At 40.3% G+C, this 12,380-nt stretch overlaps 1 protein-coding gene across 2 annotated transcripts in view; it reads right to left on the bottom strand.

The window, feature by feature from the left end:
* Positions 1 to 12,380, bottom strand: part of IQGAP2 (IQ motif containing GTPase activating protein 2) — a 297,777-nt gene that overhangs the window by 34,575 nt on the left and 250,822 nt on the right. For both annotated transcript variants that reach the window (XM_039245540.1, XM_039245541.1), the window contains 3 exons: positions 6,167 to 6,316; positions 3,295 to 3,458; positions 965 to 1,189 (listed from right to left, as the gene is read on the bottom strand). In XM_039245540.1, the coding sequence (XP_039101471.1) occupies positions 965 to 1,189; positions 3,295 to 3,458; positions 6,167 to 6,316 (539 nt within the window). The remainder of the gene's footprint in view (positions 1 to 964; positions 1,190 to 3,294; positions 3,459 to 6,166; positions 6,317 to 12,380) is intronic.

Below are 12,380 nucleotides of genomic sequence, written 5' to 3'. Positions count from 1 at the left end.
GCGTATGTGAACTATTGCACAAGGCACCCTTCTGCAGAAAATAAGGAGCCGGGATTGCTTAGATCGACAAACTACTACCCAGAATAAGCCCGTTCCACCTGGCTTATTAATGCTTACACAGGCAAGTCACTCACTTGGTAGATGTGAAACGGGCATATCTTCACGTGAGGAGAAAGTGTGTGCCATTTCTAGGTCTACGTTGAGAAACACATGGAGAATAACCAAGGCAGAGAATTATAGAAATTGTGGCTTTGGGGCTCATCATATTTTAAATTTGAAAATACCATGTAAAACCAAGATAAGCAAGAGTCTAAGAACACTGTCTGTATAGATATACTAAAGGGAGTAACATCTTGAATTGAAAACTGACTTTGGAGGGGGCACCTGGGTGGCTCAGTTGGTTGGGTGTCTGACTGCAGCTCAGGCCATGATATCACAGTTCCTGAGTTCAAGCCCCGCACCGGGCTCTGTGCTGATAGACAGCTCAGAGCCTGGAGGCTATCTTCAGATTCTGTGTCTCTCTCTGTGCCTCCCCTGCTCATGCTGTGTCTCCATCTCTCTCAAAAATAAGTAACACATAAAAAAATTTTAAAAAAGAACAACATGACTGTGGATATTAAATTTTGTTTTTTTTAAACCTTTAAAAAAGTTTTTATTTTTAGAGAAAGAGAATGCATGAGCAGTGGGGGGAGAGGGGATGGCAGAGAGAGAGAGAGAGGGAGAGAGAGGAGAGAGAGAGAGAGAGAGAGAGAATCTCAAGTAGGCTCTGCACCAGAGCCTGATGTGGGACTCAAATCCATGAACTGTGAGATCATGACCTGAAACAAGAGTTGGACACTTAACCAATTGAGCCACCAAAGTGCCCCTAAATTTCGTTCTTTTAAGAGAGTTTAAGAGTATAATAACCATGTAAAAATGGTCATAAGACACAAATACAAAACCAACATCGTCCGGGCTCATTTACCTGGCTTCTCCAGTCTGTGTTTCTAGTTGGTTCACCCAAGCCTTGTATACCTCTACGGGGTTTGTGTTGATGGTCAGAGACTTGTCATCGAGGATCTCTTTCACCACAGGAGCCAGGAGCTGGCGCAGTGTGTTTTGTCCACGCGCCCCTCGGTTGAAGCTCACAACCATCTTGATGACGGTGGGGTTCCCGGTCACTATGTCCTGTACCTGATCCACCTTTGACCTAAAACAAGCCAAGACCAAAACAAATGATTTGCCTCTACGTATAGAGTTTTAAACAGTGTATGTTCTCTCTGGCAGGCAAGGACTTCCTCCATGAAAATCAAAGATGGTGTCCTTTAAAAGGAAGCAATCATTTTTAAGACGTGTGTTCCTTGTTTGAGGGACTCAAGCACGTAAAACCCAAGTGCTCTGCCTTAATTTCAATCTAGAAGGCAGGAAGGAGCTGAAGGTGGACCAACACTAAGAGGAATACAGGGTACCACCATGCAAGTATTATGTCCCATCTAGTTACCAAATTTTAAAAACAACTTTCTTGATTCAATTAACTAATTCCTTTTCTTCGAATCCCACTCAAATTGACTGCATTGCAGCTTCTGGCTATATTAACAGGGCTGAGAGTGCTCTGCTCCACTGCCAACTCCCAAGAGCATCCCCTCTCCTCCTCCCTTTCACCTCTGTGCAACCTCTGAAGCTCTGTACCCCCTTTTCCCTTATGGTCTCGTAGTGCTATATTCCCATTCTTCTCTTACTCAACCACTCCCTCGGTCTCCTTTGCTGGCTCCTTTGCTCACATTTTAACTGTTCTCACTCATGTCTTTCTTCCATGATCTACCGTCAAACCTCACTCAGTCGTGCAACTTCAATTACCATCTCTCTGGAACTTGTCCTCTGAGCCCAGGGACTAATCCACTTCTCCTTCCTGGGAGTTGGGTCTTCAATTTCCAATTTCCTGCTGGACATTTTCACCCACACATTCTAAACTTGTAGCTCAGAACTGCTATACAAGTTCAAACTGTATCTTTTTCCTTCCGACTCCCCCATTTCTCTGACCTGTGCAGCTGCAATCTATTCTGTTCATACACAGCAGCAAAACGCTTCTTCTAAAAACCCAGTGTGGTCCCATCAGGACCTTGCTCAAAGACCTCCACACCTTCCCAGGAAGTAAACAGTGCTTTGCACTCAGGCCTGTATTCAGCAACTCCCAGGATTTGGCCCAACCGACCTTCTAGCTCCATCTTCCGCTTATACGAGTTAAATCGCATCTTGGCTAGTCTCATCCTACTGTCCTTCTTGGACTTTGGCCCATGCTTTTTCTGTCAATAGTGTGCCTTATTTCCCTTTTCCACTTCTTATAAAAAACTGTAGATATTCTTCAAGGATTTGGATCAGTTACCTCCTTTTCCACAAAAGCTTTATTGACTGACCAACCTAACTGGAGTTATTCTTAGGTATCTATGTATTTATTATTTCTTAATTTGAGGACAGTTGACACACAATGTTAGTTTCATGTATACAACTTCGTGTTTTGACAAGTTCATTCAAGTTTATACATTATGCTGAGCTACCATCAGTCCTATTCTATCACTATTATAATACCATTTGTAACTGGAACTTTTCTTTTGTCTCTCTGATCTGTTACATAATGTATATCATTCATTAGTACTGGTTTATTTCAGGGCACACATTCCTATATGTATCTCTCATGTAGCCTGTTTCTCATGTTGGTTTACAGAAACCCTGAGGGCAGAGATTCCTACCTAACATGCTTCAGAGATCTATAGGAAATAGAGCAGCTTAAGGGATTAAGAAGCCAGGAAGGCAGTTAAGTTTCCAGTTGGTTGAAAAGGGTATTTTTCATGTTTTTTCCCCCACTTAATATAGGTATCTCCACATTTTTTTAACCTTACTGAATCTGAAATCAGCAAAAAGTAGTTTAAATTCCAGTAAGAGAAGCAAAAAAAAAAAAAAAAAAAAAAAAAGGATATTCAGCAGAGATTGTTACCACCGCCCCCCATTTGTAACTTTATTACTCACAGAATTTTAATTAAATTAAATTTTTTCTCACTGACTTTCAAAAAGCTTTCAAGTTGTTGCATACTTGCAAAATCAAAAGTTAGTTTAGCACCGAAAAAGGTATCACTGGTGGGAGAAGGCTGTATCGGAATATATCTACAGTAATGTGGAAATTTCTTAAGGAATTCGATACATTTTAATATGCATGAGTCATTTACATGAATAATTTAAAGTTATTTTAGTAAATCAGAAACAGGTGCCACTAAAATGATCTACTCATTGGTATTTGTACATCTATATTTATATACCTACTTTATTTCTTCCTCCAGAGCTGTCTTAAAAAGCTTGAGGAGTAGATATTCTTCTCGTTGATTGGAGGCATAATTGTATAGTGTGAAAATAACAGTATCCATAAATTTAGTTGACTTGTTCTGTGGCATCTGGAAAATCAGCTTAGCCAGGTATAAAGGATTGGTCTAAAAGAAAAGAGGGAAGGACAGAGTCCCCCACAAAGCTGTATGTTAATATATTATTAAAGCAGAGAGGAATTCCTAATTCCCTGCTCTTCAGTAGTTTAATATGGGTAAAGCCTATAGTGGAGTATTTGGCACAAAAAAAGACTTTAAAACATATCACCTAATACCAATATCATAGGAAGTTATATTAGAAAGCTACAACAGGATTTAAGTTCTATATACTATCTATTTAATGAAATGATTGTGTGCACTTTATACTGTTAACCATTTCAAGTCACGTATTAATATTTATTTTAGAGACTCAGAAGAGAGAGGGGGTGGCAAATAGAATCTGGTCTCTGAAGAGACTTGGAATAATAAAACAAGAGCCCAACTAAATAGACTATTCTAGAAGGACTGCTGAATGAATAGAAGGAAATAGACTAGAAAAAGAAAAGGGTGTGTTTACATGTGGGGACAGTGGGATGGGCATGACATTTTCTAAGGAGAGAGAAGGTAGGAATGAGGTAGGAAGGCTGAAGAGAAGGGTGAAGGTCAGGACAGTTGATAGATAAAATGGCAGAAGACAGTGACAGGGGAAAAAAAAGACATCTTAAAACTCAAGAATTAAAAACAAAATTGATGTGGAGTTCTGAGGGCTCGACTGAGGATAGAGTTCCTGAGATAGAGCACCAGTCTTCACGTATGTGGCTTTTATCCAGTACTATACCAGCCAGATGGAAGTTAGAGGAGAAAAACTATTTTTTAGGTGACAGAGGAAAATATTTATGCAAGGAAATTTAATACATCTACTCTTCAGCTTCCTGATGAAAAAAAGAAAATGTGCCATACATGGAAACACATGTTCATTTAATACACCCCAGCAGTTTTGCTTTAAAGTTTCTAAGAAAACACAAATTCTAGTTTACTACTCAGATTTACTTTCAAGCTCGTCATGATTGACTGAAATTTTATGAAGCAGTAGCTGAGGACGTTTCTGTTTACAGCGCTGCAGTGATTCTTTTCCCACATTAAGCATGGGATTATGGGAAACGAAACTCATTCTAAAGCTCAAGAATCCTATTCCTCATTCCTCCCAGATGACCTAAAAGTTTTACATTTAGGCTCATATTGAAGAGGCAAACCCATATACTAGCTGTCCTGTGTGTCTTATAATTCTTGCCAAGGCCTTATCCAAAGGCCAAATCCAGACCTTTTGTTTTTATATAGTTTCCTCAATGATCTGGAGCTAATGTCTCCAAAGGAGAGAGAAGAAAAGGTAAAGAAAAATGATTTCAAGAGATACTTCCCTTCATACAACTGAATGGTCATGCTCTTGGGTTGTTGGGGGAATCGAACTTGGTGGGAATATTCTCAACATGTTTCTGTGCTTTTTAGCCTTTCCATTAATGAGTCTCCACTTACATGACAGGGTAAAAAAAAAGACGTCATAGGCCAGTGACTACATTCCCACCTTCCTTATGACACAAAATCTAACATTAGAAGCTAAATCCTAAAGAAGCTTCATACATTTGGGAGGTTCATGGATATCAAAAAGAATAAATGCCAAAGGTTAAATTTCCAAGCGGTGCATGACTAGCCTTCTAATTTAGGTAGACAAAAAGCCTTCCTTTCTGGAAAGGTTGCTGGTGTTATTAAGCAACAGATTCCATGAACAATACTGTTTTAACATTTTCTTTGCATGCTGCCACATCGTGGCCATCTGTGGCACTACACTTGCTCTCCAATCTATTATTCCAGACAGAGACTTCTCCACTCGGCTAAAATTAACATAGCTTCTTTCCCTGGGGCAAACCGCACCGCACTTGTGGTCTGAGTAATGTGTTCTCTGTATTCCTAATGCCAGCGCTGTGCTCAAGCAAAGATCCAGGTACCTCCGGGCCTTGAAAGAATCACCATCATGAGCAGAAGCAGCCACACAAGGGGACACCTGACTCAAGCAAGACCTGATGATCCAACTTTGGGGGGAAAGTTTCCTGCCCAAGGGGAGGCTTTGTTTATCACTATCGCTTACTCAGTTTCCTTGGGACTAAGTGGATGAGCTAGTGAGGCAGATGAGGTGAATGAGTGTTTAACCAAACCAATAACTGGTTCACCACAGTCCAACCACAAGCAGCTCAACTGATCAGCTCTCACCTGCACCCTGAAAGCAGCAGAGTATGACTGTTCATTTACGTCTGAGTAATGCCATGAAAATAATGAACTAAAAAAGATACTTATTTCCCGAATCCAAACTCTCTGGCTCTTTTCTTGAAAGAAGGGCAGGCTGGCACAGGTCAAGATCCAGTTTTCACAGACTTTTTTTCATGGCTGACAGCACCTACTTATGTTATTATTAGGTGTACGCTGTTTCTGCAGATAACTGTAAAATAATGTAGTCACGAAAGGTGGGGCTCTGAAGTCAAACTGCCTGGTTTCCAATACCCTTGCTTGACCCTTTGCTTGCTTCATCTCCCTTTTCTCATACAGAATAGGGGAATAACACTAATTACTATTTTTCTGATGGTTCTCAGGGTTGTAGAGTAAGAATTAAATGAGATAATGTATATAAAACATCCCAGAATAGTACTTGGTACTTAGTAGGTACTCAAAACATATCAGCTACTACCACTTCAGCACAGGGAAAAAAAATCCACTGTAAACCACAAAACTTAGAGTGATCCCAAACTTATCGATCCAAAACACAGAGTAAAAGCAATCGTTCTCACCTGTAAAAGATAAAACAGCTGCTGATAGGTTTCTAGTGTTTTTCTCCTCTCCTTACTCAAACTTTTAATTCCCTGGTTGTCAGTGTTATTCAGTATTTGCATTTCTCCACGTTTTTTCTTATTCAGCTTTGTTCTGTGTGAAATTACATCCTGGAAAAAAAAATTTATTAAAGGACTATGTTTTACTATGGTATTCTTTATCTCCTTCCTTCATACACATCCCGAAACACACAGTTGGAAAGATTAATTTTCCACATTTCATGAAATTAATGAAGGAACAAAGGATTGAGAATGTTAAGGAAATCCAGCTCACAGGTGAACTGGGCTTTTGTAATATTTGTTCTCTAAAGCTGCACTTAATTGCTTTTAAGATGTAATGCAGGCACCAAAACATTTCACTAAGGAAAGAATGGTCTTTCCAACAAATGATTCTGGGATAACTGGCTAGTCACATTTCAAAGAAAGAAGTCAGACTCCTACCTCACATCACAAACAAAAATTAACTCAGAAGACATCAAGGAACTAAATGTAGGCGCTAAAACTATTTGAAAGAAAACCTAGGCATAAATCTTTGTTCTCCCTGGATTAGGTAATGGTTTCTTAGTTACGATACCAAGAGCACTAGTAACAAAAGAAAATATACATAAATTAGAGTTCATAAAAAGTAAAACCTTTGTGCTTCAAAGGCCACTATTGATAAAAAGGCAGCCCACAGAAGGGGAGAAAATATTTGCAAATTATGCATCGAATAAGGGATATAAAGAACTCTGGCATCTCAAAAATAAAAAGAAAGCCCAATCAAAAATGGATAAAAGATTTGAATAGGCATTTTCTCAATTCATACCTTGTTGGTATAGGAATGTAAAATATAGCCACTTAGAAAACATTTGGCAGGTTTTCAAAAGTAAACACAGAGTTACCATATGACCCAGCAATTCCACTCTTAGGTATATATCCAAGAGAACAGAAAACGTATGTTCACACAAAAACACGTGCATGAATGCTCACAGTAGAATTATTCATAATATCCCATAAGAGGAAACAACTCAAATGTTCATTAACTGATGAATGGATAGACAAAATGTGGTATATCCATACGATGGAATGTTATTTGTCAATAAAGTGGAATGAAGTACTGATTCATGCTAAAACATAGGTGAACCTTAAAAACACTATAATATGTGAAAGAAGTCACTCACAATAGACCAGATACTGTGTGATTCTATTCATATGAAATATTAACAACAGGCCAATCTATTGAGATAGAAAATAGATTAATGGTTGCTCTTATTGGAGGAGAACAGGTAATAACTGTTAATGAATATGGGTGTTATTTTTTTTGAATTGAAATGTTACTCACAGCTGATAAAATTCACATACTATCTAATTTGAGAACATTTTCTCTTGAGTTTCTTGTTGGGGTGAATATTCTAGAATTATGGAAGCTATGCTTGCACAGTCTTGTGAATATACTGCACACCACTACAGTGTACACTTGAAAACAACGAAGCAGATCTATAAAACTATAAAAGCACTTGCAAAAAAATATGTAATGTAGAGATCAGAGATAGAATTGAAAGGAATCCCCTAAACATTTGACAAAGCTTTTGTCAATCATGCTCCTTTAACCGTTTACAGAGAATCTTGGAAAAGGGATGGTTCCAAGTGTCGTCAAGCAATCACTTCAGGCTATTGTGTCCCCTTCAGATGTTTAAACGGTCATGAACAAGAGGAGGACTTTTAGATAAGGGTCTACCACACATTTTTATGGGGACTCACAGCAAAAAGATACATCTGTCTTCCACTGGTAAACACACATTCAGTGCACACACACGCGCACTATGAAATACTCAACCATACTGCTGGGATACACTCTGGTACCTTCAATTTCCTTTTATTCTATTCCTTTTTAAAGACTGCTGATGTTACTCACTAAATTAATTTCATGATCCTCCAAGGACACATGACTCACAGGAATGCCGCTGCTCTAGAATGCCTCCTCTGCCATGTAACAATGGGTCGCTGTTCCACAGAATAGGTGGCAATAAAGCTGTTTTTCCTAAATGTTCTTTTATCTGCTTCCCTGAGCTCTTAGCCAAGCCTCCATGTGAGGAGTCCATCTGCAGCCAGCATCAGGATGTTTGGCCCCTGTTCCTGAAAGGGGGGCACTCTGGGAATTTCAGGCAATACAACACTTTACTGTGCTTGTACCACTGGTCATCTAGCATCCCTGCCCTCTGTCCACCAAATACCAGTAGGCACCCCTAGTCACTTTGATAACCAAAAACGTGCCTGCCACCATTTCCAATTGGCTCTGGGGGTGAGGAGTCAGGTGAGAAGCTTTTGTGAACAGGCTCTAAATCTGCTTACCTCCTAGCCTCCATTCTCCCACCCTGTTCTCCCTGGTTCAGTCCACATGTAGGAAAAAAACCTTGGAGCTCTGAGGTAAGATGGTTCTATATGGTTATATCCACTGCCTTCTAGGTCTATGGTTTTATTCTTTGCGATTCTCAGCTTAGGGAGAACCTAGACTTAGTCACTTAACTTCTGTCCTCTTAATTGCTTATATGCATAAAGAGGGGGATTTGATTTGCATTTCCATGATTTTTTTTAGAAAGGCGACATTTTCATCCTCATTTCACAAACATAATATACTTCAAGATGAAGAAAGGAAGTGTGCTTAGCACCAGATGGAGGTTAAGGGGAAGTCTATGCAGGCGGCTGCCTGACATCCTTATTGACAGCAAGTCCTAAAGCGTGACTAGAATGTGTGGTTTAGAGGTCCAGATAACCCAGCTTTCTTGTCTTCAAGTAACTGGTGAGGTAGATAGATCATTGAAGTCCGTCAAATATATGGAATAGATTATCTTGGCTTTAAATATATGGCAGAAAAAAAATCTTGGTATTTAACTCCCCCTCCAATTATTGCCAAGGGAGGTGGCTCTGGAAACTGAAGACTTCTTGTGTGTTCTATTCCCAGAGTCCATCTTTACGACATGGTTTCTGACATACACAGAAGAGAGGGTGGGCGTGGCACTCAATCTCCTGGGCAGAACTACACTCCTCTGCATTAGAAATAGAGACCTATGGTGAGGACAGGTCTGGGAGAATCATCCCAGAAGGGCAACGAGAGAATCAGATGCTGAGTCCTGGTGGGGAAGGACGGGGTGGTTAGCAGCTCTGCCCATGGAACGGTGTCGGCCGCAGGTCCAAGTGCAGAGCCAGCAATAAGCCTTCTTTCTCCTTCATGCTTTCCTGTGAAACTAGGCCTTGCTCAAGACAGCTCTTGTGGCAACGCAAGTTTTCTTTGGGAAGGTTGAAGAAGGGGCTAAAGGCCAACCCAGAGAGGAGTTCCAAACAGACACATATGCTTTTCATTAATAGAAATTTAATGTCCTCTCTTCTTACCAATAAATACTGAACATTTGAAGAATAGTGGTTGGAAGGAGCAGCACTATTTATCTTGTTCATGATGCTCCCTTATTTTGATATTGCCACCATTTTGTCCCTTCCCCTAATAACAGTTATCTGCATGCAGGCTATATGCAGTAATGTAAAAAATTTTATAGAAGTTATAGTCTAGCACAAAGGTTTTCGGTTTTGGAGACATGAAAATAGGGGTATCTGTAAAGCCTAGCAAGCTTTGTGACCTTGGGCAGGTTAACCTCTCTAAGCCTGTTTTCTAAATCTATAACATGGGCTTAATAATAGCAGTCTGAATTGCTGTGAAGATGAAAAACAATTTATGGGAAGCATTTAGCACATTTTCCAGTGACAAAAACATGGCTCAGAGAGATCAAGAAACATGCCCACAAACTTGTCCACAGTGAAGTGGTGTAAGTAAGCAGTAAAATGAGTCTTCACCTGGTTTCAGGTAACCCTGGCCTGCAAGGAACCTATGCCACACCACATTCATCACCGGGGCTTTCAGGCCTTCAAGATGACTGTTACTTTGGAGGCACCTGGCTGGTGCAGTCGTTGAAGGGTCGGACTCTGGCTCAGGTCATGATCTCAAGGCTCATGAGTTCGAACCTTTTCTCGGGTCTGTGCTGGCAGCTCAGAGTCTGGAGCCTGCTTTGGATTCTGTGTCTCCCTCTCCTTCTGTCCCTCGCCCACTTGTACTCCATCCTCTCTCTCAAAAATAAATAAGCGTTAAAAAAATTACTTTTGCTTTCTATCCAGATTTTCTTCCAGGTAGTTTGAGTTTATATCTTTCTTCCTCTCTATGTCTCTAAGAAACTTTACTTCAGTTGCTTTGTTTGCAACTCCAAACCAATGTTTTTGCCTAAAACCAATGTTAGCCACTTCACTTACTGACTTTCTGTGATTTCTAGGAGGAATGCCAAATTATTTATTTTAAAATTTTATTAATATTTATTAATTTTATTTTCTTAAAGTTTATTTATTCTGAGAAAAAGAGATAGAGAGTGGACGCTCAAGCATAGGAGAGGCAGAGAGGGAGAATCCGAAGCAGGCTCCACACTGTCAGTGCAGAGTCTGACATGTGGCTTGAACTCATGAACCGTGAGACCATAACCTGAGCTGAAACCAAGGGTCAGATGCTTAACTGTCTGAGCCACCCAGGCACCAATTAATTTTTATTTGAAAGAGAGAGAGAGGGATGGAGGGAGGGAGGAGAGGAGGAGGGAGAGCGCTCTCCTGAGAGCTGGGTGGAGGGAGACAGAATTTTTTTTTTTTTTTTTTTGAGAGAGGGAGGATGCAAGTGAGTAAGGGACAGAGAGAGATAGAGAATCCCATGAGGGGTAGAGATTGGGAGAGAGAGGGAGAGGGAGAGGGAGAGGGAGAGAGAGAGAAAGAGAGAGAGAGAGAGAGAAGCTGGGCTCACCCAAAACAGGGCTCTAGCTCACCCGATGTGGGACTTGAATTCACAAACTGTGAGATCATGACCTGAGCTGAAGTCAGATGCTTAATGACTGAACCACCCAGGTGCCAGAGAGAGAGCGAGAGAGAGCGAGAGAGAGGGAGGGAATCTTAAGAAGGCCCCACTCTCAGCATGGCTCCATCCCCTGACTCAGGGATCATGATGTGAGCCAAAATCAAGAGTCAGATGCTCAAGCAACTGAACCACTCAGGCTCCCCTATTTATTTTTTAGTAAGCTCTATGCCCAACGTGGGGCTTGAATTCATGACCTCAAGATCAAGAAGAGTTGCACCCTCTCCTGACTAAGCCAGACAGGTGAGGAATGACAATTTAAACTAAAAAAAATTTTTTTTTAATTTTGAGAGAGAAAGTGTGCGCGCGCGAACACACATGCCAGCAGGGGAGGAGCAGAGGGAGAGGGAGGGAAAGAGTCTTAAAGCAGGTTCTACACTCAGTGCAGAGCTGCTATGGGGCTCAATCTCACAACCCTGGGATCATGACCTGAGCCAACATTGTTTGACGCTTAACCAACTGAGTCTTCAGGCACCCCCAAGGAATGCCAATTTCAGAAGAATTTTAAGACACATGGTTACTTCGGAGAGCTGGAATTGTTCTTTACAAACTAAGCTATTTCCTTTAAAAATATATTTCCCTTGGAGCGTCTGAGAGGCTCAGTCAGTTAAGCATCTGACTTCGGCTTAGGTCATCATCTCACAGTTTGTGGGTTCGAGCCCCATCTTTGGCTCTGTGCTGACAGCTCAGAGTCTGGAGCCTGCTTCAGATTCTGTGTCTCCCTCTCTCTGCCCCTGCCCCACTTGCGTACTGCCTCTCTCTCTCTTGAAAATAAATAAACATATAAAAAAGTATTTTTTCCTCACTAAAAACATGCTTCGTTTTTAAAACTAAAAAAGATTCAAGGAGTTTAATTTTACTACCCACCCAAAGAAAAATCACTTTTTTCCCCTAGCTTTAAGTGTGTGTGTGTATATATATATATATATTTTTTTTTTCCCCCCCACAACAGATGAAATTGTACTGCTTTAAGTACTATCTTCTCTTATTACTTTGTACACTCTTCCCTCTACCCTTGAATGTTCTTTGAAGACATTATTTTTTGTGGCTCTATAACCTACTGTTCTCTATGTATTGTTTTTGGGTTTGGGTTGGTTCCCACTTTTTCACTACTGTAAATAAAGCTTCAACGGTACTATTCTTAGCATCAAATTAAAAATGCTACTATCAATAAGACTAAAGACCATATATTTAATAGTCATTAGTTTTAATTTCCAATAAGTGATCAATATTTGGTATTTGAAAAGGTAAATTGAAAAA

This window comes from Hyaena hyaena, unplaced genomic scaffold (genome assembly GCF_003009895.1).
Source record: "Hyaena hyaena isolate Hyena2069 unplaced genomic scaffold, ASM300989v1 scaffold_260, whole genome shotgun sequence".
NCBI classification, from domain to species: Eukaryota; Metazoa; Chordata; class Mammalia; order Carnivora; family Hyaenidae; genus Hyaena; species Hyaena hyaena.
Note: the sequence above shows the minus strand (reverse complement) of the source record. Positions and strands in the feature narration are given on the sequence as shown.